Source organism: Portunus trituberculatus, chromosome 3 (assembly GCF_017591435.1).
Source record: "Portunus trituberculatus isolate SZX2019 chromosome 3, ASM1759143v1, whole genome shotgun sequence".
In the NCBI taxonomy this organism is placed as follows: domain Eukaryota; kingdom Metazoa; phylum Arthropoda; class Malacostraca; order Decapoda; family Portunidae; genus Portunus; species Portunus trituberculatus.
The window spans coordinates 8,650,014-8,671,798 of NC_059257.1; the positions used below are offsets into that span (position 1 = coordinate 8,650,014).

The window sequence follows — 21,785 nt, forward strand, 5'->3', positions numbered from 1 at the left end:
GTGCTGGCTTGCCATCATATATTTTTTTTGCATGTCAGTTACTCTCACGTGTGATGTGACCCGTTCTGAGCCTCTGCCTCTCCACAGGTCAAAGTATGAAAAGCTGCAAAACGCCCATGATGAGGAGAGCGAGGAGGAGAGCAGGGACGAGGTGGTCATGCCCCGCAAGGATGGCAGACGCATGTCCCCCCAGCCCTCCCCCCGCAGCCAGGACCCCGCAGTGCCCCGCCACCGCAGGCACCACCCCATGCGGATGAGAAGGGGCAAGAGGCAGGCCGGAGGACAGGAGGCGGGTGGCTCCAAGGACAGCAAGCCTGACGGGGTGTTCATCTGCGTGTCGGACGATGACTCCATCGGCTCGGCCAGCGACCTCAAGGCGCGCATCAATGATGAGTATGACTTTGAGGCCGGCGACCGTGGCGACGCCTCGGAGACCATCAGCTCCTCCGTGTACCACGCCGAGTGCGAGAGTGTCACCACCCATGAGGAGGACGGGAGGGTGGGGGAGGGCGGGGACCCATCACTCATTGTGCGCCGTGGCCCTAAGCCGTCCAGGGCGGCCATCAGGGCCCGGGCCAGGGCGCTGCAGGAGCAGGAGAGCCGGCGGTGCACACAGGACAGGCTGCTGGGCCACGAGTACGGGGAGAAGCCACTCCTGCAGGACGACGAGCTGGACTCAGGGGAGGAGGAGGCTAAGTTCTCGGATGGCGGGGAGGCCAGCGGTGGCCAGCAGCCGTCTGGCCTGCCCGTGGAGCAGCTGTCAAGCCGGGCCAATGTGTTCCCCGTCCCCAGACCCTTCAGGAAGATTTCTCTGGATGAGTCGAGTCGCCCCAGGGAGCAGCAGCTGTCAGAGGAGGACGTGTTTGCCCTGGCGCCCTTCAAGTCGTCCCTCAAGAAGCTGAACAAGAAGGTGTTCCAGAGCCGCAGCCAGCCATCCAGCAACACTGTGTCTCCCCTCGAGTCCTCAAACCAGCTCATTGTCACCCCGCCCATGGCCAACAGCTCCCCCGCCCCTGTCAGCCTGGCCACCCTGGAGGCGATAGAGTCAGCCCCGGAGCCCGTCAGGCTGCCGGTGCAGGCGGACATCATCTATGAGGAATCCCCCAGCGAGGAATTCCCCATCTACGAGAACGTGCTGCTCAACGCCAATGGAGCGAGCCGGGCAGAGAACGGCACCACCACACCGCGCTTCCACTACTACGAGAACGTGCCGGTGCCCTTCACCTCCATGGCGGCCACCGAGGCCTCCACCGCCGTCACTGCCACCCTCATCAAGAACCCCTTTGTCAATCCCTTCCTCAGCGAGAGTCCCGCGTCCCACGCCGCCGGCCAGGACACCTCCGTGCACCTGTCCATCGCCTCCCGCCCACCACAGGCCGCCACGGAACAAGGCCTGGCCAGCAAGCCGTGCCAGCTAGCCAGCCAGGCGGTGCTGTCTCAGAGTGTTGACTCACTGTCACCCAGTTCTGGTGTGGGCCCTGTGGCCTCCCCATCCCTGCACAGCACCGACCTCTTTGGCTCCATGCCCTTCAGTAACGTCACCATCGCACCACCTCCCTCCTCCGATGCCAAAGAATTCCCTGCCTTGAGTCAGGCGGCCTTGAATGGAGTGTCTCAGTTCAGCCCCAGCAGCAACAGCGGCAGCCAGGCCCAGTACTTCCCGCCCCCCCCTGAAGCACAGCCACACCTCACAGTGCTCACCTCCACTCCTCGCACCCACAAGACACAGCTCCCTGGCCCCGCCCCTGTCGCTGCCCCCGCCCCGGCCATTACAAAGGAGTCTAGTCTGGCAGAGCTGGATGACGATGCGGACCTGTTTGGGGCGGTGCCGTTCAAGCCCATAGTGCAGCGGAGCTGCCACAGCGGGGGTCCCAGGAGCCAGACGCTGCCGGCCAACATGAGCTCAGTGTTCCAGGCCCAGATGGCTCAAATGGCCCGGGATGATGGCCACATGGATAAGCTTTTTGGTGATTTCAAAGTCTCCAAGACCAAAAAGTCCACTCCACCGAGCTTCCGAAAGCCCAGAACGACACACCAGAAGCTCTCTGACTCGGACACTTCCACGGACGACGAGGCAGTGATGGCAAACCGCAAGCCAAAGCACCGCGACCGCAGCAAAGACCGTCTCAAGTACAAGAACATCAGTGAGGAGTTTGAGGAGGAGAACATGATGGTGCTGCCCATGAAACAGTTCAGCCACTCCAAGAAGGAGAAGATCACCAAGAAGAGCAAGAAGCACGACAAGCAGGAAAAAAAAGTAGAAAAACCAGAAAAGAAGCCCGAGAAGAACGTAAGCTTTGAGTCGGCCGGGATTTCCAACATGAGCTTTGAGGACTTCACCCTGGAGGAGAACCGGAGAGAGCTGGAGAGGAGTCGGCTGGAGGCAGAGAGGGGCGGCGACTCCCTGCAGAGTCCTGAGGAAGATGACTCAGACCTGCGCACCACAGGAGGCACCAGGTTTGGCTCCCTGAAGAGGGGCATCAACCCATTCTCCAAGCTTGGCCGCTAGACCTGCCCTGCTTCCCTGCTGTGTGCATCGCTAGGGCCGTCCCTGTGGTGGCGTGGCGTGCTTCAGGGATCCTTTGTTGTTATGGTTTAGGGCGCCTGAGCTGCAGGAGCGCACCGGAGAATGGCTGGATGGGTTTGCTCGGAACTTAGCGCTAACATTGCATATTATTCTGCATAACTTTTCCTGGCGTAATATTTTTAGCATAATGTCTAACTTAAAGATGAGTAATGATTATTTATTGTTGCAGTTTAAGAAATGTGACCATCCACTGTTAAATAGCTGGATTGCTATTTTAATTTATTTAACTGTGTTGACCTGCTGCTCTTTTGAACGAGGAAGAGGTGTCGTGTTATTGTGTTGAGTTCCAGCGCTGGAGACGAGGAAGGGAAAGGATGTATAGTCTATCAATTCTAAAGTGGCTCCTGGGTCTCAGTTTGAATGATGACCCAGGGAATGCGTTGTTGTCAGATCTTGAGGAAAACCGTGAGCTGTCCTTGTAATAAGTGCGTTGATCAACAGAAAAGTATTATTCACATCAAATTAATTACGTCATCAATAAGCTACAATACGTTTTAAAACCAGGAGACATTTTAGAGTAGACAGACTATAGTAGAAATCATCCGTCAGAATTATATATACAATAAGTTCTCACATCCACCACACAGTTCAGCACCACACCACACCTGCTGGCATGACCCAAGGGGCATTCCTGGAGCCCACCTGGAATCCCCACCACCTGATTCATCTGTGTTGGAATATTCCCTGGTCATCACTCAGCAGAAGAACCCTTGATGTCAAACTGGTGATACAGATTGAAGGCTTATTGTATTTTTTCCACCCCCGGTTTGTGGAGTGGTGAGGAAGGTAAGCAGGCAGACCATTTGCCCCTTGCCATTCCACACTCACGCACAACAAACAGGGTGGAGAGTTGGCCAAAATTCTACCTGTCTGTGGTGTGGTGAGGGAGGTAAGCAGGCAGACTGTTTGCTGTTTGCCGTCCCACACTCACGCCAAACAAATAGGGATGGAGAGTTGACCAAAATTTTACTTGTTTGTGGCATGGCGAGGCAGGTAAGCAGGCAGACTGTTTGCTGTTTGCCGTCTCACACTCACGCCAAACAAACAGGTATGGAGAGTTGGCCAAAATTTAATCCACCTTACTGTTTGTAGCCGAGGTGTTTTCTCCACCAGAGACAGCCTAGGAGAGGTTTAGTTCATCCTTTGTACACATATCTTGATGTCTGTGTTGACCTTCACATTGGTGCTAAGTGGATATGAGTTTGTGGATCATTTTTGCTTCCTGTGTTAATGTTGTTTTACATTTGTGATGATCATCTGGACACCTGGAAGTACATTGTTTCAGTCATTAATTGTAAGGATAAAGTCATCAATACAATGAGCAGGATTGAGGCATATTAGGGATTTTAAGTACGACTATTTTCACGAATGAGTTCACACAAAATGTCTGTGTCAGCGTAAGATGTTAATGGTAGCAGATGGAAAGCATAGGCTATCTTAAGGTTTAGAAATTTTATCATTGTTATTGTTGTTGATACTCTCTTTCTTAGCCAAAAATAGATACGTTACGACAACCTGAGACTGTTTGGGGAAGGCCGTCGGTTCCATTAGGGTGTGCCCACGTGCTTTAATTAATGTACTGAAAGACAAGGCGCCGTTCCCAGACACTGAGGGTTGAGTGTTGTCAGGGTGGCGAGAGCTGCGGGAATCCTGTCGGTTGGCACTGGGACCACGTCAGACACCCTCCTGTCAGGTGTTTGCCCTCACACACACCACTGGGAGGAGATATTACCATTGTAGCTAAGTTAATCGTCTTCTTAAGTAACGGAAAGGACAGTGTGCTGGTGATGTCGTCACTGTGAGGGCAAAGCAGCAAGCATTGAGAGTGAGGGTTTGGGGGACTAAGGAGGTTTCCCTGTTTGATCATCTTACCCATAAGTATTTTCATGCCAAATATTGCTGCACTGAGTTGCAGGATGATGCGTATGGGAAGATGTCTTGGTATGTGTGAGTGTGTGCATGAGTAGGTTAGTGTGTACACCAACACAAGCACAGACACAGCATTAGTTCCTTAATGTGTGGCATGGGTGGTGTGGGTCATGGGTTGGGGAGGATGGAAGCATGTGACAGCGACTGCAGCTTTGTGGCATTACTTCACGTTAAGTTGTCCGGCACATTCCATTATATTATTATTCAGAAAGACAAACACATTCCCAAGGCAGCAGCAATTGTAGTGAGGAGCTTTGCACTGGTGGAGGGGGAAGGGAGGGTGTTACATGTTGTTGTTGTCACTCACACACCCGGAGCTCCTGAGTTCACACAGCAGCACTGAACACATCCTATTGCACCCCAGTATATTGTGTGCTTGATAGTGTGTCCTTCGTCTGTCAGTTTGCTTTAGTTCAGTCAAAATGATGTGGCTATTTGTCGATGTGTTCCACGGGGAATCTCAAGTTACTATTTTCAGTTTGAAATATCTTCGACACTTGTTCGAATTACTTGACATAGCACGTGCTTCAAAAAATATCCAATCTTGGGCCACAATATTTGTTGAGTGGCCCTTCCAGTGCCAGAAACACATGTTATGTATTTTGAGAGGTGACCGGTGTACTGCCAGCATGTCCTCTTGGCTCAGACCAGGATACAGTGGTACCCTCAGCCTTTGATAGCAGGCACAGAGAGGAACAATTTCACACGTGGCCAGGAAAAGTGAGATGGAAGGAGTGCGCTGGGCAGGGTCACAGTGCTTGAAGATGATGGAGATTTTAAATATTGACATTGAAGTTTATTTTTGGGGGTTTTCCATCAACTAAATCACCCTTAAAGTTGATAATTTCCTCAGTAATACATGAGTGAAGTGAGTGTGGGGGATAGACAGCAACAGAAACAAATATGAGCTGCCTCACTCACTCGCCAAGACAAGGCACCCAGCAACCAGCCCCACCCACTCCTCTCAGCTCATCTCCAGGCAAGGCGATAAGATTGGATGCTTTTTGAAGAGACAGCTTAGCATAGGAAAGTGATGCTATGTTCTGCCTCTTTACATTTGGCATTTTTTTTTTAGTTTCATGTCTCTTATTTGTTCCGCAGTGAGCATTTATTAGTTCTATGTTAATTTTAGACAGAACACTTACTTCCAAACTATGCATTCTAATGATGTATAATTAGTACTTGGTAGGAGAGTTAATGGTTGGGTCTGAGAGTGTGGCTTTAAGGTGGCAAATGACTGCAAGTGGTAGTGTTTGTTGTTGTGGTGAGTGTGTCTTAAGGGAGAATGGTATCTATATAATTTAGTCGTCTTTGAGTGTATTGTTATTTATTATTATTATTCTATTATTATTATTTTGTTATTATTGTTTTTATTACCACCATTATTACTATCACTACTATTATTTTCCTTCCTTGAATTTTTCTTCCAGTAACAAAGATTAATATCCATTCATTTATTCATCATTAATTTCTCTCCAGTGATTTATTAATGCGTGAGGATGTGTGTTCATGTGTGTGTGTGTGTGTGTGTGTGTGTGTGTGTGTGTGTGTGTGTGTGTGTGTGTGTGTCTAGTTAGCCAGGGAGGCAGGTCGTGTTACAAGCCAGAGCTGTGAGGTGTGTGTGTGTGTGTGTGTGTGTGTGTGTGTGTGTGTGTGTGGCGAAGGCAGACATGGACTGCCACCGCTGTAGAAGTGAGGCCAAAGTTTTGCAGGTAGTGAGTGTAATCCTGTATTGCCTTAATAGTATTACTCCTCCATCGACTTCCAAGCCTGATATCTCATAATCTTAATGTGGGGAGAGAGGAACCTTGTAGAGTCTTTGTCCTGTTTCATTGCGTTGTCTTTTGTTGCAGACTGAGAGTTATTCAAAGCCATGGTGTGTGAATAGGAAACAGACATCCTACAGTCCAAATAGTGCATGTCTAGCCACAAATTGGAGACTGGAGAGCTTAGGCAGTTTCTTAAGCTCACTGACCTCCACATATCAAAATGGAACAGTCATAGAGGTGGAGTGTGGAGTGTGACGCTGCCTTTGTCTCACCTTAAGCACATGGGAAAACAAATCACTGGAAAAATAATGCTACAGTGTTTCTATTCTAAAGTGGCTCTTGGGTCTTGGTTTTGAATGGTGACCCGGAAATACATGGTTGTCAGATCTTGAGGAAAACCGTGAAGTATCCTTGTGCATTGATCAACAGAAAACAAGTATTATTCACATCAAATCAATGACGTTATCAATAAGGTACAATGTTTTAAATCCAGGAGCCATTTTAGAGTAGACAGACTGTAGCACCAGATTCGTGATAATCATGTATGTAGTCCCTCCCTCAATTTCCCTCAGGAGAAATTAATGAAGTTAGTCTGCCACTGGGTACTGGCTGATACCTGAATCTGTACTGTTTGTGTGGGGTTAGAGATGATGTCCAATTATTATTTTTAAGACGGCGAAAATTTTGTATGTGTGACGATAGATTGTGTTCGGGTAGATGGAAATTATGAAAGATGATTACGAGGATTATGTGACGTTGCCTGAAAGTGAAAGGAGAAAGAATGAGATGGAGAAGATGTGAAAACCTGGTGGCGTCCGGAATTTTGTTACCACATTGTTGGGATTCAAACCAGTGCACTCTCTGTGTTAAGAATCAAAACCTGTTGAGAGTGTGTGTGTACATAAGAGTGTAGCACATGTTAGTGTTGCTCCCGTCTCACTCTTAGCATGTCAGGTGTTCTTCTGTCCCAGACCGCCTCGTGTCTGCCCCTAAGACTGTGATTGTACCACGCTGGAGCCTCACTGAAATGCTCCATTCAATATTACCAAGTTGAATGATGTGTCACTTCTGCGGACATTTTCTTTTGTGTGGATTTAGTCGTCACGATCAAACTGTATCCGTTTCTGACTCAAGGTATTTATATCTTGTGGTCCGTGGATATACTGATTGCATTTTGATTTGCCTGTGTAAGTGCATCATGTGATTTGCTTGTCTTCACCTTAGGTACAGCATTGTGTGTGTTTGGGGCAGTGTCAGGTGCTGGCAGTTCATAGGGACAGTGAGGAGTGGCACTGGATCGCCCCGTGTGCCTCTAATGCCTCCTGTCATCTCACACAGCCTTGCCAACACCTTTGATGCTGTGCTGGCCAGTTACTTGCCTCTGATGCTGTGTGGGAGAGCCAGTGCTGAGATTAAGGTGAGTGAGGCTTTATTTCCTCAGTTGGTTTTATCAAGAAGTGGTGATCAATGTTCAAATTTTCCGAAGTACTGTATTGTTATGAGTGAAGGTCAGTTAAGATGCTTTCTGCTTCACTTCCACTGTGTCTTGTGTTTTCCCTTCATCGTAAGTCCTTTAATTTGCTGACAATCTTGCTAATCTTGATAGAGAGGAGGATCTGAGGGTGAGGGAAGATGCTAGACACAGTGAAAGTATTGCAGTGTGTCCAGTGATGGCTAGCTTTGAACCCCCACAGTACCTAATGACTAAATTTAAGGTAGTGAGTGCAAACTGAAAAAAATACACAGAAAGATGACAAGACTGCATAATATATTGACGTCATGGCATTTTTCTCACCTTGTTTGACTCAGAAATCTGCTCAATGAGGGATTGTTGGGGAAAAGAAAACTAGAAATTATATGTAACTAAGCAAAGCCAAACCATTGTGACAGGTACTGCTTAAAATTCCTTCCGTTTGCTTACCGATTAAGAAATACGGATGAACTGAAAATTAACTTGGAAAATGACTTGAACCAGGGGAAAATGGTGATGTTAAAAGAATGTATGGAGGTTGCTAGTTAAAAATATGTGTGTATGTATGTGATATATTGCTGTGTTGCTTGCATAGACTTACTGCAAAAGAAATACCTATATAATATTTGATTAGGTAATGTAATGTCCATATAATTTTGGGGTTCTTGTGTCTGTAACTTATTTCTTTTCTCTCCTTTATCCTTGAGAATCTGTGTGAGGGTATATGTAACTTATTTGCAGTGTGAGTGGTGATATATGCCAGTGTGAGAGATTGTGCCTCCAGTGTGACAAGAGGCGAGGGACAGAGACAGTAGTGTGTGTTTGGTGTCTGTGTTACTTTGCATTGGGCTGTGCATTTATGAGAGAGAGAGAGAGAGAGAGAGAGAGAGAGAATTTTCTTGTTTGTCTTGAAAGAGTAACTGGTTATGTACAGAAATGTTGAGTATTTATGGAGAATTTATGATGACTGATAGAAAAATTAGTGTGTATGTGCGTGAGAGAGAGAGAGAGAGAGAGAGAGAGGTGGCAGCTCTTCCTAGGCAGTGATGGTGGTTGTCCTGCCAGGCTACCGTTCTGTGCAGCTGCCTGTGACCCGACCCTCAGTCCCCCTCAACTCCCCTCGGTTCCCTGGGGGGTGAGGGGGTGGAGAGGGGCAGGCCGCGGCGCTACCAGTGAATAAATCAATAGCGTCTCCGTGAATAAAGTCACGGAGGAACTAGAATCATTAATATGTCTACTTAGAGACATATATGTAGCATCATACACTGTAGTCACTGTTGAGCCATGGCAGTTGTATAGCTGAGGAAAAAAAACAAAAACGTATAAAAATAAGTAAAACATTATTTTTGGTATCGTGGATGGTTGATAATGATGACGATGATGATGATGATGATGATGATATGACAATGCGTAGACTAAAATAGACTATTATCATGGAATTTATTTATATGTAGTATTTATATTTGGTGGCGTGGAGCCTTGGAAGCTGTAAACAGGTGACTAATGTATTTCCGTGTATGACTCCTGATTGCTGACGGTCATGTGTTGCTTTAGCTTCCGGGTCAGGTCAGGTCGGGTCATGCGCCCTCCTCTCCCCGGCCTGTGTCAAGGTCACTTCTGAGGTCATTTTTAAGGAAACTCAGACTCCTGCTCAAACTTTTGAGTCTCCTAATGCTTCTATACACTCCTGTTGGCTATTGTGTTAATATTGTTGAAGACTTTGCCTTATAGTCTATTGGAAAAGAAAGGTAAACAGTTCATGGTATTTATCTTGTATTTATGTATATATCATGATGTGAAATAAAACTTGGTATGAGCAAGTACTGTCCCTGTCTCACTCCCGAGGGGAAATCACGGTTCATAGGAGCTAACATGACTTGCATCGCTAGAACAGCGCAAAAAGGGGTTCAAATTTCCCGCTGACTTTTACGGTTTAGCTTTCATTGAGAAGGACATATTTTTCATTATATATGCATGAAGATTGCCAATGAATGTGTCTTCTTATAAGAATACAAGGATACAGTAAGCTTCTGTATGAATTTCTTAAGGTTGGAATGTCAAGAAGACCAAGAGAACAAAAAATCTGAAAGAAGTAGGTCAGGATACATTTGCAACCTTGATCGTCCGGCTGACCTCACCTGAACCCAGCTTGGTCAGACAAGGAAATAGCAGCCGGTTAGCGCTGATGGGCGGCGAGCATGTATGAGATTAAATGATAAGTCTGATAGTGTTTCGTTATCAGCAAGCAACATCTCGCAGAAAGCAAGAGAGTTTGGGTTGGGATAAGAAGTCATTAGCCGAGAAAGGAATCGGACACACTGGCCAGTTGCATTATTGCGAAGAAATCTGATAATCTTTTTGCATTACCTTCAGTACTCGCCACTAAACGTATCAAGAAAACCTCATGTTAGCGTGACGGCCAGCTTAACATCAAATTACGCCCGTGTGTCTGACATCAGATGAAGTGCATGGTGTTACAGGGTGGTGCAGAAGTAACCCCACAGGAAAACCGTTTGTTGAAATTCACTAGCTTTCCTTTCCTTGACACTTTATTGTACTGCGAGGTAATATCAATGTTGTGTTATGGTATGTGGTGTTATATTGTCATGTTACACTGTGTTATATTAAATCTGGCTCGCCTGTTTTATTAGAATCTGAAAGATGAGGAGAGAAACAGTTGCGGAATGAAGCACGTCTGTCTCAGTGTGATAACAGCCACGGTCATCATTCCCAACATGGGCGTGATATAGAAATGTCAGTCTGTTCGCACAATAGTAAAGTTATGGATTTCCCAAGATACTCTGGCTTTTGCTTCACCCTGTAACGACAGCTGTAGGCTCACACATGTTGTCTTGAACCTTATGGCAATGACACCGAACATTACATTGCAGGGAATTGGTGGTCTGTGTTATTGCACATGCATTACATTTGTCATTCCTGAGCTGGATGAATTAATAGAAGTAACAGAGAGCATTGTCAAGTGTTCTGCATTTTCTGGCTGGCAGAGAGCACATGTCATGTATACAGCGTTGTTCATGTCTAGATAGCTGAAATAAGAGGTTGGATTGGCTGTAGCATTTTCTGGAGCTTTGGTGAGCCTTGGGGTGGCAACGCAGGTCAGATGAAACATAAGGAAAGTGACGCATTCCGGTGAGCATTGTAAACCATATTGGCAGTAGTGCCAACCTGGACCACCCTGCTATTATTGTCCTACTGGCTTGATCATGACTGGTAATAAAGCAAACTAAAGCTCAATATTATAATTTCAGAAGCTTTGCTGATGAGATATATGGACATGTTTGCATCTAATGTCCCTTTTTTACTGGTACACGCCACTGGTGGTGTGAGGAGCAAAATATCCTCTTGAGATGGCTTGTGGAGTGATCAAGCTTCAGAATTAAGTGGCATATGCTCCAGTTTCACTCTTTATTTTATGCCATTATATGTGAAAGCCAAATAATACATCAAAATCTTTCTAAACATGCTGAAACTGATATCATGCGCAGGGTTGGCAGCTCTGAGCAGGACTCATTGCATTTTGAACGGTATAACATTTATAGCATTCTCCTTAAAAGGCAATAGATATAAAACATACTATATCAGGAGACAGTTTCACATGCTATAATGAGGCTGGCATGTTATGAATACACCTCAGATCTATATTTTAGCCAGCCTCCCTCCCCACACAATGAATCAGCCAAACGCCTCAAAGCCAGCCAAACAAACATTATATTTTTTTCATTCTATATGCCGTGTAGAATATACACCATCTTGAAGGAAAGAAAGACAAGGGTTTGCTGGCTTGTGGACACATTGAGCAGGCTAAATGATGGCCATGATTTGTTCTAAACGAATTTCTATTGTCAAGAGGAAAAATATGACACAAGTCTAATCAATTAACCTGTTTTGAGTTTGCGTAAGCGTAGAAATTGCAAAATTCTTGACCTACTCCAACATTTACAGCCATTATATTCCTCCTATGCATAAGGTCCAGGCATATTACATTTCCAACTTGGACAGCAATACAGAAATAAAACCGGGACAACAAAACTATACCACATACGTATCAAATGGCCACAGTCACTACCCACAAGGCCTTGAATCCCGTATTAGTCAGACACCACAATAATGGGGGCCAGGTGAAAGTAATGGCAGGACAAATGGTGATGGAAGCAAGGCAGTAGTATGGTGAAGAGGGAAAGCATGTTAGGCAGCCCGAGCGGGAAGCTAAACCCGCCATTCTCTCGCTGGGCTGGCAATGAGGAAACACCTTAAATAACATCCATAGCTTCTTTATTACCACACCCACTAGTGATAGACGATTGGAACGTAGCATTTAGGTTATATCTAGAGCAGTATAAAGATTTGGGCATAATGGATAAGCTTGAAAAAGATGAAAATAGGAGATGTTGGGGGAAGCATCTGGCTGTTCCATTTACCTCCCCTGAGTGACTCGGGGCACAGAGAGAGGTAAGCGTCCGCCTCCTCTTCTTTCTCTAATAACTTCACATACATCAGCTGTTACGCTTGTCTACTGCTTGTTTTGGCATTTTCAGAGTGTCGTCCGTCTAGTGTAGCAGTTGTATGCGTTGTGTGGTCAGTTTCCACGTTGTTCTTTTGTGAAATGTGCAAGGGACAGGTCAGGCCCCTTGATCAGCTGATGCTCAGACCTGGGCCTCGTCGCGGGCTGTATGACTTCCCTCCACGAAAAATCATTAATACTCCCACACCGCAGTACACTAACGACTAAACTGACTGGAATTGCTTTCTTGCATGACTATTCACTTGGAGACTGGCTCTAGTTTCGCTAGCAGTGGTCTCGTTTGGGTTATATTAGCGTAAGAGTGTGAGGGAGGCAGAGTGTGCGGGGGGAGGCAGCGGCCCGCACTCAACCTTACTAATTCCATGGTGTAGCAGGCCACGCCACGATATTGGACCAACCCGCGGACATTTCACTGGTTTGATAGACAACTGGGTGAAATAATGCACTGAAGTATCATTTGTTAAAGGTGTGAGTACCGAGTCACCACACAAGGGCTGACTTGCAGGTTCCTATCATTAGCGTTGTTCCTCCTCCTCACACGCTTATTCCAGGGTCTCACGTAGCCCTGCTGTGCTCCTCGCCTACCGAAGTACCAGTTAGGTGTGTTTTGTTGCCCTCCACAGTGTTCATAGGCCTAAGTACTGTGGGCCTACACAAGACATTGACCTTGAGTATTGACTGCTGGACACTTTTGCTGCTGCTGTAGTGAGGTCATGTAAGATTATAGGTGGCTGTGCTGCACTCACTGGCTGCGCTGCCTCACCGCACTCCCCTTCCTTGCTGCACCATTAACCTTATTCATTTGTCTCAGTCATTAATTTTTCACTAATTTTTATTATTATTGTTATTTTTTTTATTAATTAATGTGTAGTTTATTCATTGGCTTTGTGTGGTCATGCTACATTGTATTTCTGTAAATCATGTTTGGTGCAGTTTATTTAGTCTGCCTTACTTTGAGAAGGATTAGAGTACTGCAACTCAGAAACAGATTATGAAAGAAAGACATTAATGCAGTGACCAACTCTCTTTCTCTCTCCCTTCTCTCATTATTCCTTACATTTCTGTTTTTATTTGTATTATTTTTTACTTTTACGTTTCCTTTTTTATTCTTTTTACATGAAAACTCGCAGAATATAACAAGGCTGACCTTTATTATATTTTTGTATTGAGATTTGTAATTCTGTCTTTAATAATGTTCCAAGTGTTTCCTTTAGTCAGTGGCAGGGAGGGGTGGGCAGAGGGTCATGTCACAGGAGGGGGGAGGGGAGGTGGGGGCATCTGGTGTCTTTGGGAGGAGTGGTGGGGGAGAAGTCCTGTACCATTCAGTCTGGGGTTGAATAGTAAGTGTCCGAGTATTGAAGTTCCCGCAGTAATGAGTGTGTTGACTTTTTGCAGCTGGGGATGTAGAAGCCACAATGGCTGACCAGCCTGTGCCAGAAAAGCCCGCCAGTAAAGTGGACGCCAAAAGTAAGGAGCCGCAGAAGTTCCTCTACCTACAACTCCAGCAGGACAGAGTGAGTGTTGGGGTGGCGGTGGTGGTGGTGGTGGTTGTGTTATGTCACTTTGAGTTTTGTTCAGCACCACATTTCCACACCCTGGTATTGCATGATGCTGCATTACATTAATTATCCCTCTTCACCTGAGTCTGTGTGTAAGTTTATTGATGTGCTCACTCCCCAAAGCTCTCACTTGTGCTCTGATATGTGACCCCTCCATTCCGACAATATTCCCTGCATTATCCTGTCAGTTTCAAGTTTTCTCTACCTCGGTGTACACGTCACCCTCACCTCACAGGTATACCATGAATCCAAAACATGATCTGCTATTTTTCCCGCATCCCGTTAGTTTACCTGTGCCTGTCCCACCCCCAGACAGGTGATGGGACTGGCCGGGTGGCAACCTTGGTGGGTGGCCGAGGGGGCACTGGTCCGGCCCACTTCATCCCTCTGACGGCCAAACTCAACTCCATCTCAGTGCTTGGTTCTGGGCCGAGAGCTTCCCGCCCTGCCGTGTCCGTGGCCACCCCTCGCTCCCCGGCAGGCAGCAGGAGGAACAGTGGCAGTGGAGGTGTGAGTATTGTGGTGTTGTGACTGTCGTTTGTCATTTTGGTGGCAGCTGGTGATGGCCTGCGGTGTAAGTAGGTGGTTTATCTTATCCATTATTCTGTACACTGTGTGATATCTGTGTTTTTTTTTATATATTTACTACCTATGTGTTTGTTTTCTTACTCACTGTGTAGCTTGTTGTCTTTGTAGATCATCTCCTTCATCTGTAATGAGCCCCAAACTTCTTATCCTCTCACTCTTCTCAGTGGCTAGTTTGTTTGTAGTGTTTGGAATCCCTCAGTTTTCATTATAATTTCTGAAGTGTAAGAAGAGCACTTAGTCAAGTGTTAAGGATCACTATTGAAGAGTGGCAAGAGCAGATGATCACACTTCAAGGATTAACAAGTGTGACAAGAACAGACAGTCACCTCATTATGATAATCACTAAGAGTAACATTAGCACCTCACACCTCACACCAGCCATCTCTCATCCCCAGAGCACTGCGGTGGTCACCATGGCAACAGGCCGGCCGGTGGTGGCTACAGCAGTGAGTGTGGCACCAACAAGGTGTACTGCCATGACAGCCTCTAGCCCCAGACCCATGATTGCCTCGCCAGTCACCACCGTGGCTGCCAAGTCTGGCAGCTCAGCCCCCATCGTGCGCAAGGCTCACACCAATGTCATGGTCTCCTCAGGTGAGTGTGTGGCTCAGGTGCCCAGGTGTGGTGTGGCAAGGTGCTGGGCTGGACAGGTGAGGGTTCAGGTGACATGCATGATTAGCTGTTTTCATTCTGATAGATGTTTTGTTATTGATATGACACTGTCAAGAAGCATTTTTTGTTGTGTTTTGTTCTTGTTTTGTGTGATATCAAGTAATGACACACTACAAAACACCTTTCTTGCAGGAGTAGCCCGGCCAGCCTCCTCTCCAAACACCGCCACCATCACAGTGCTGGGGGCAGGGGGCAGCCTCTCAGGGTCAGCTCCTCCAGTGCTGCGACCCAACACATCCCAGGGCACCTCACCTCACCCACCAGTCATCCTGCACACTTCTAAGGTCCCACAGCCGGCCTCCCCTTCTACAGGTGGTGGCAAGGGCATGTCCCCTCGTCTGGTGCCCATTCCCATCACTCAGGTGTGTGTAGGGCTCAGCCACCAAGCAGCTATTGACTGTGTGGTTAGGTGGACAGGTTAGGTGAACAGTCTGGTTTGAACTGTACTGAGTTGAAGCAAGTAATTAATCCTTCCAGTACCATGCTGTATTTACATATCCATTCTGCTTACTGTATGGTGATTTTATACAGCTTCAGAAATGTATGTAGGGGTTGAAATAGTGAAGAATGTGGCCATTAATCTGCTGACCTCCATAGACCCTTCCTAATGCAAATAAAGTTGTCTAATCATACACAAAAATCATGGTAAAAATGTGTTTTGCTACTGAAGAGGTTAAGGTGAATGATACATGTCCTCTTTCTCCCGTTCTAACCCCCTGTTGTTTCCAGGTGCGGACAGGAGTGAGCAACAAGGCAGTGCTCTCCTACAGTGCATTGCTACAGGCAGGGACAGGGGCTGGGGTGGGTAGCAGTGCAGGCAACACCAGCAGTAACAGTGGTGGCAACAGTAACAACACCAAGAAGGAAGGCCACTCCTCCCCACAGCCTCTCCTTCTGCAGGCTGCCTCTCCTGCTGCAGTGAAGGGTGCTGGAACGATCACCAAGGCAGGCGGCGCCACCATCAGCATCATCACAGGGAAGGTAATGGAAGGCAGGGAGTGAGGGAATGCTGATTTAAGGGATGAGTGGAAGGAAGTTGCAGGGGTTAGTATGTATATGTGTGTGTGTGTGTGTGTGTGTGTGTGTATTTTTAGTGAATTGAGTCAAGGTGTTAATGTATTTTAAAGTTCATGTCATATTTATTTTTAAACAGTCAGTGCACTCCATTGGTTGATCTCTCCTACAGGAAAACTATCTTTCCCAATTTTAGTACAATTTCGTAGTGTATTCTCATAATGTTGAAGTTTTACCAAGGTTTTACTGAGCACTTCTTGACATGACTCACCTCACATTCATGACCTCTATCCCCAGGGTGGCAAGCAGGGCGGCAGTGTGTCAGCGGCCAGTGCCAAGCCCGTCAACATGCTGGCCTACAATCTGGGCCAGACTAAATCTAATATGATCAACTTTAAGATCTCCAATGGCCAGATACAGGCAGACAACCTCCAGTCAATGGATGGTGAGTGTTGCTGAGTGTTACTGGGCTGTAAGGAGGCTGTCTTCCTGCCTCCACACTTCTCCATGCTCCTCCCAAGACAAGATTTACCTTCCTCTTTCCCTCAACACATAACTAACATAACAATAACAATAACTGGTTCATTTCATCCTAAGTTTAATACAGTATTAGCTAACAGAATCTAACTATCACTTTCTTATGGTTCTAGTGATGGATTGACAAGATTTCTACATTATAAAGAGGAGGAACACTTAAAAACCCAGCTAATCATCTAAATAATCATCTCTGTGGCCTTTGCAGTGGTCTTGGTGAGAGAAGCAAAGTGTCAGGTGTCATTCCTAAGGAGTAATAGTAGTAATGAAGGTTGTCTGTGTCCCTGCAGCAGTGTTACGGGAGACTCGACCAATCCAGGGAGGGAAGAGGACGGAGGAGAGGAAGGAGGCTGCCAAGGTGATGGCTGGCACTGTGCTGGCCCATGCTGTGGGGACTGGCTCTGTCACCGTCTCCGTCACAGGGTCAGTGCCGGCCACCCTCAAGATTCCCGAGCCTGTCATAGTGCCAGTCACTGTGCCGCTGCCCCAGTCAAGCTTTGAGCCAGTGTCCAGCTCTGTGCCAGAACAGGACTCCTTGTCACACCTCAGGGATGTCACTGTCACCCCTGCCAGGAGGTGAGTTGTCTTACTGCCCTCTCTCTCTCTCTCTCTCTCTCTCTCTCTCTCTCTCTCTCTCTCTCTCTCTCTCTCTCTCTCTCTCTCTCTCTCTCTCTCTCTCTCTCTCTCTCTCTCTCTCTCTCTCTCTCTCTCTCTCTCTCTCTCTCTCTCTCTCTCTCTCTCTCTCTCTCTCTCTCTCTCTCTCTCTCTTGTTGTACTTCTCTCTATCTCTCTCTTCCTTCTTTTCCTGCTGTTGCCATTTTCAAGAATATCCTGTTGTCAAAGCTTTCATTATTTACCAAACATCCTTATCAGATAATGTTATCACTACCTTCACTTTCAATCATCTGTTGGTTATGCTGCTTTCATTGTGTCAAGGCCTAAACTGTAATGGTGATGTTTCAGGGAGCAAGAGGACCTCCTGCAGAGGGCAGTAAGCACCCTGGGGAATGCTCTGGAGGAGGAAGGAGAGGAGGAGGAGGAGGCCCACAACTTCCACGGTCTAAGAGCTCCTCTCAACTTTAGCATGGAGGGTGAGGAGAGCAGGACAGAGGCGGGGGGCAGTGACAGGGAGGCAGGCAAGACATGGAGTGTGCCCAGCAGGTCTCAGGAACCGTCCAGAGACACAAGTCCGGTGGTGGAAGAAGAGATCAAGGTGAAGCTGGAGGACGGGGTGGTGGAGGTTCCTGCCTTGAAGAATGAGGGCACTGCAGCCTTCCTCACCAAGCCACTGGTGTCCAAGAGCAGTGAGGACATCAAGCCAGAGCTGGTCAAGTTCTCTGACGTCCTGAAGTGGGAGGATGGTGTTGGGAAGCTGGATGGAAGTGGACTGAAGTTTAAGATGAATGAGTTCAATGCGGTGGAGATAGTAGAGGATAGAGACCTGGAGGAGCTCAAGATACAGCAGATCAAGAGGGTGGAGGTGTCCACCAGGCACCACGCACGCAAGCCAAACTACCGAGACATGGTGAAGGACGAGGACATCTTCTCAGACAACTCCCAAGACTCAGAGCCACAGGGGAACCGGCCCTCCAAGGAGTCCTATGACATCTGCTGCTGCAAGAACTGCGGCTGTTACGGACTCAGCTCAGAGTTCTTCAGGGACAGCAGCTTCTGCTCCACTGCCTGTGGGGATGTGAGTAGCAGCTTGTGTGTGTGTGTGTGTGTGCGTGCGTGCATTTGTGTGTTTGAGTGTGTAAGAGAGAGTTCATGTAGTGTGATCTATCAGTAATGCTAAGACGTTTCCTGCTAGTTGCCTAAGGACCACACTTTTCCCACAGGAGCATGACGCCAGAGAGCTTGAGTGGGGCAAGGAGCGCATGCGTCAGGAGAAGGAGCGGCAACGAAGAAAGCGCCTCCGCCAGAGTGAGAAGGCCGAGGAGGACCAGGGTGGAGAGGGCCAGAGTGACGGGGAGGAGGGTGGAGCCGGGGTCAGCGAAGACGACAAGGAGGAGGACGGGCCGGGTGGCAATCGTTTCCAGCACCCATGGCAGGACGGGAGGAACAGCTTCTCCTGGGTGAAGTACTTGGAGCATTGTGGGAGGGCCAAGGGCCTGGCCAAGGCTGCCCCACTCAAGTTGTGGCCGAGCCGTTTCCTTTTGGTCGTAACCTGTTCCGCGCCGGCATGAAGCTGGAGGCCATCGACCCATGCCATCAGTCCCTCTTCTGCGTGATGACTGTGGCAGAGATCATCGGCCACCGCCTGCGCCTCCACTTCGACGGTTACTCGGAGCAGCACGACTTCTGGGTCAATGCTGACTCTCCCAACATCTTCCCAGCTGGCTGGTGTGAGAAGAATGGCCGCCAGCTGGAGCCGCCCTTCGGAGTGATTGGCTTCTCCTGGAAGGCCTACCTGGAGCACTGCAAGGCTCAGGCGGCGCCACGCCAGGCCTTCATAGGTAAGGCGGCGCCCTCAGTGGTCACCCCAAACAACTTCCGTGTGGGAATGAAGCTTGAGGCAGAGGACCGCAAGAACATGTGGGTGTGTGTGGCAACGGTGGCGGATGTGCTGGACAACCGCGTGCTGATCCACTTTGACGGGTGGGAGAAGGCGTACGATGTGTGGAACGAGGTGTCCTCACCGTACATCCACCCGGTGGGCTGGTGTGCGGAGAACGGTGTGGTGCTGCACCCCCCCAATAACTACCCCAACCCAGAGAGCTTCAACTGGCATGAGTACCTGCAGGAGACCAACTCCATGGCAGTGCCGGCCAGGGCCTTCAAGACACGGCCGCCCAGGGAGTTCAGGAAGGGCATGAAGGTGGAGGCAGCGGACCGGAGGAACCCGGCGCTGATCCGCGTAGCGACGGTGGTGGAGCTGCAGGACTACCAGGTCAAGGTACACTTTGACGGCTGGGGTGACGAGTACGACCTGTGGATGGACGACGACTCCTCTGACCTGCATCCCCCTTCCTGGTGCTCCAAGACCTCCCACCCCCTGCAGCCGCCCCTCACACCGGAGCAGCAGGCGGAGGACGTGGACTCCGGCACTGGTTGCGGCACTCCCGGCTGCAAGGGTGTGGGCCACATCAAGGGCCCAGTGTACACCACGCACCACACTGCCTATGGCTGCCCATACTCCCTCCAAAACCTCACCAAGGACCCCGAGAGCTTCATCGCCGACCGCCTGCAGCCGCCACCAGAGAGGAAGAAGTGCAAGTCAGCAGCCCCCAAGGTGCAGCTGGACCTGCGGCCGGTGGGGGCGGCCCGGGACTCCACCAATGACACAGAGGAGTCTGATGGCCAGAAGAAACGCATCAGGAAGAGGAGAAAGTTCTTTGATGAGCTGAGTCCTCCAGAACCCAACAGACCACAAAAAGTACCCAAGCTGGCCCCTGAGGAACCCCGCATGTTGGGCCCAACCGGCCCCATGCCATCACTAACCCCAGGGCAGCCCCCAGCCAGCATGGCTCCCACTGCCCCAGCCCCTTCAACCTCCTCCACCCAGCAGTCCTCCATGGGTCCCCTTCCTCAGCCCCTCCCCCCACCACCTCAGGCAGACCCTGGTGTGGACATGATGGTGCACCAGTCTGTGTTCAACCCCGGCTACACGCCCCACCCTGTGCCGCCACCCCCACATTCTTGGGAACGCCACCGCCACCTCACTGCCCCGCTGGGGGATGCACGGCGCTCCGAGGTGGAGGCGTGGAGCCCTGACCAGGTGGCAGACCTGGTGGGGCGCATCCCGGGGTGTGAGGGTGTGGCGGCGGTGTTCACAGAGCAGCAGATAGACGGTGAGGCGCTGCTGATGATGACCCAGAATGACCTGGTGAGCCTCCTCAACATCAAGCTGGGCCCGGCCGTCAAGATCATGGCCGTCATCATGTGCCTCAGGAACTCCCCTTGAGGCAGCGGTGGCGGCACTGGTGGTGTGGCAACGGGCAGCTACGAGGAGACTTTGCCTGTGATATTTCTGGTGAAGCTCAATTTATATTAGCGTGACAATGCGACTTGGAATTTTTTGTTTAGCAGGTAGTGTGTACAGTTTGCAATACAAGTCCACATTCCAGGGTATAAGTTATGGTGTGGGGCAGGCGTCCTCCTCCTCCCTGTCCCTACCAGTCTCTGCCCCGGGTATCTCGCTGCTAGTCATGCTCCTACATCAGCCGTGGGCACGCGCTGGAGGGCCCAGCTGTGACTGAGCCCTGGTGGTGGTGGTGGTGGTGAAAATGTGAGTGGCAGGCTGTCACTGCATGCTCCTCAACATACTGTGACATCTCAACACAAGACAATCAGACAGACTGACTGAGGTTGACTTTTACGGATTACAATTACTGAAACGGCAGAACGTAACATGTGTTCCTGTGATTCTCATTACTTTGGTGTGTACATAGTGGATGTGTTTTGTAGGCTATTGTGTGTGTGTGTGTGTGTGTGTGTGTGTGTGTGTGTGTGTGTGTGTGTGTGTGTGTGTGTGTGTGTGTGTGTGTGTGTGTGTGTGTGTGTGTGTGTGTGTGTGTGTGTGTGTGTGTGTGTGTGTGTGTAGGAGTAGGGGCAGCCATCCTCCTCCAGCCTCTCTCTGTACATACATGACATGCCCCAGGTTACAGGGGGTATCTGTGATCTCATAGGACTCACTTTCATAATACTTTTCAATACAAGTTATACCTTATGAAATATTGCAATGCTCCAATTGTTCAAAGTCAGCCAAGTTCCCTACCTTGAGATTACAATGATAATGTATATAAGTATGCATCAGCTCAGCTGGTATATGTACTATATATGTAATAATTATGCATAAATGGCTTGAAATATACAGTTCTCTTCTTGTTGACATTCCCAGCCCAACCAGTGTGTGTGTATTTACCTTATTGTATTATACAGGGTTTGAGCAATGTGTGTGTGTGTGTGTGTGTTGGTGGTGGACAATGCAGGCATCTAGTTTCAAGCCTCTGAAGCTGTAGGAAAGAAATCAATGGGAGTGGCAAATGATCACAAGGGAAGGATACAACACAGGTGTAAAATGAGATTGAAGTCATGAAGCCCCTGAAACTAGGAAAGAAACCAGAGAAGTAAGGAGGTGACTGGAAGGGATGCAACACTGTGCTGGAAGCAAAGCAAA

The 21,785-nt window shown here is 48.6% G+C and overlaps 2 protein-coding genes across 3 annotated transcripts in view; both read left to right on the top strand.

Annotated features, from left to right (window-relative positions):
* LOC123507497 overlaps window positions 1-9,576 on the top strand; it is a 45,184-nt gene extending 35,608 nt beyond the window's left edge. For both annotated transcript variants that reach the window (XM_045260418.1, XM_045260410.1), the window contains one exon: window positions 88-9,576. In XM_045260418.1, the coding sequence (XP_045116353.1) occupies window positions 88-2,509 (2,422 nt within the window). In that variant the 3' untranslated portion in view covers window positions 2,510-9,576. The remainder of the gene's footprint in view (window positions 1-87) is intronic.
* Window positions 7,563-21,477, top strand: LOC123507510 (lethal(3)malignant brain tumor-like protein 3). Its single transcript, XM_045260427.1, is given in 11 exon segments — window positions 7,563-7,702; window positions 13,695-13,813; window positions 14,171-14,368; window positions 14,842-15,040; window positions 15,251-15,480; window positions 15,848-16,099; window positions 16,430-16,577; window positions 16,957-17,242; window positions 17,630-18,359; window positions 18,505-18,808; window positions 18,811-21,477. Coding segments are annotated over 10 exon segments (4,206 nt in total). The 5' UTR covers window positions 7,563-7,702; window positions 13,695-13,714; the 3' UTR covers window positions 20,571-21,477.
* Window positions 21,478-21,785: the final 308 nt, after the last annotated feature.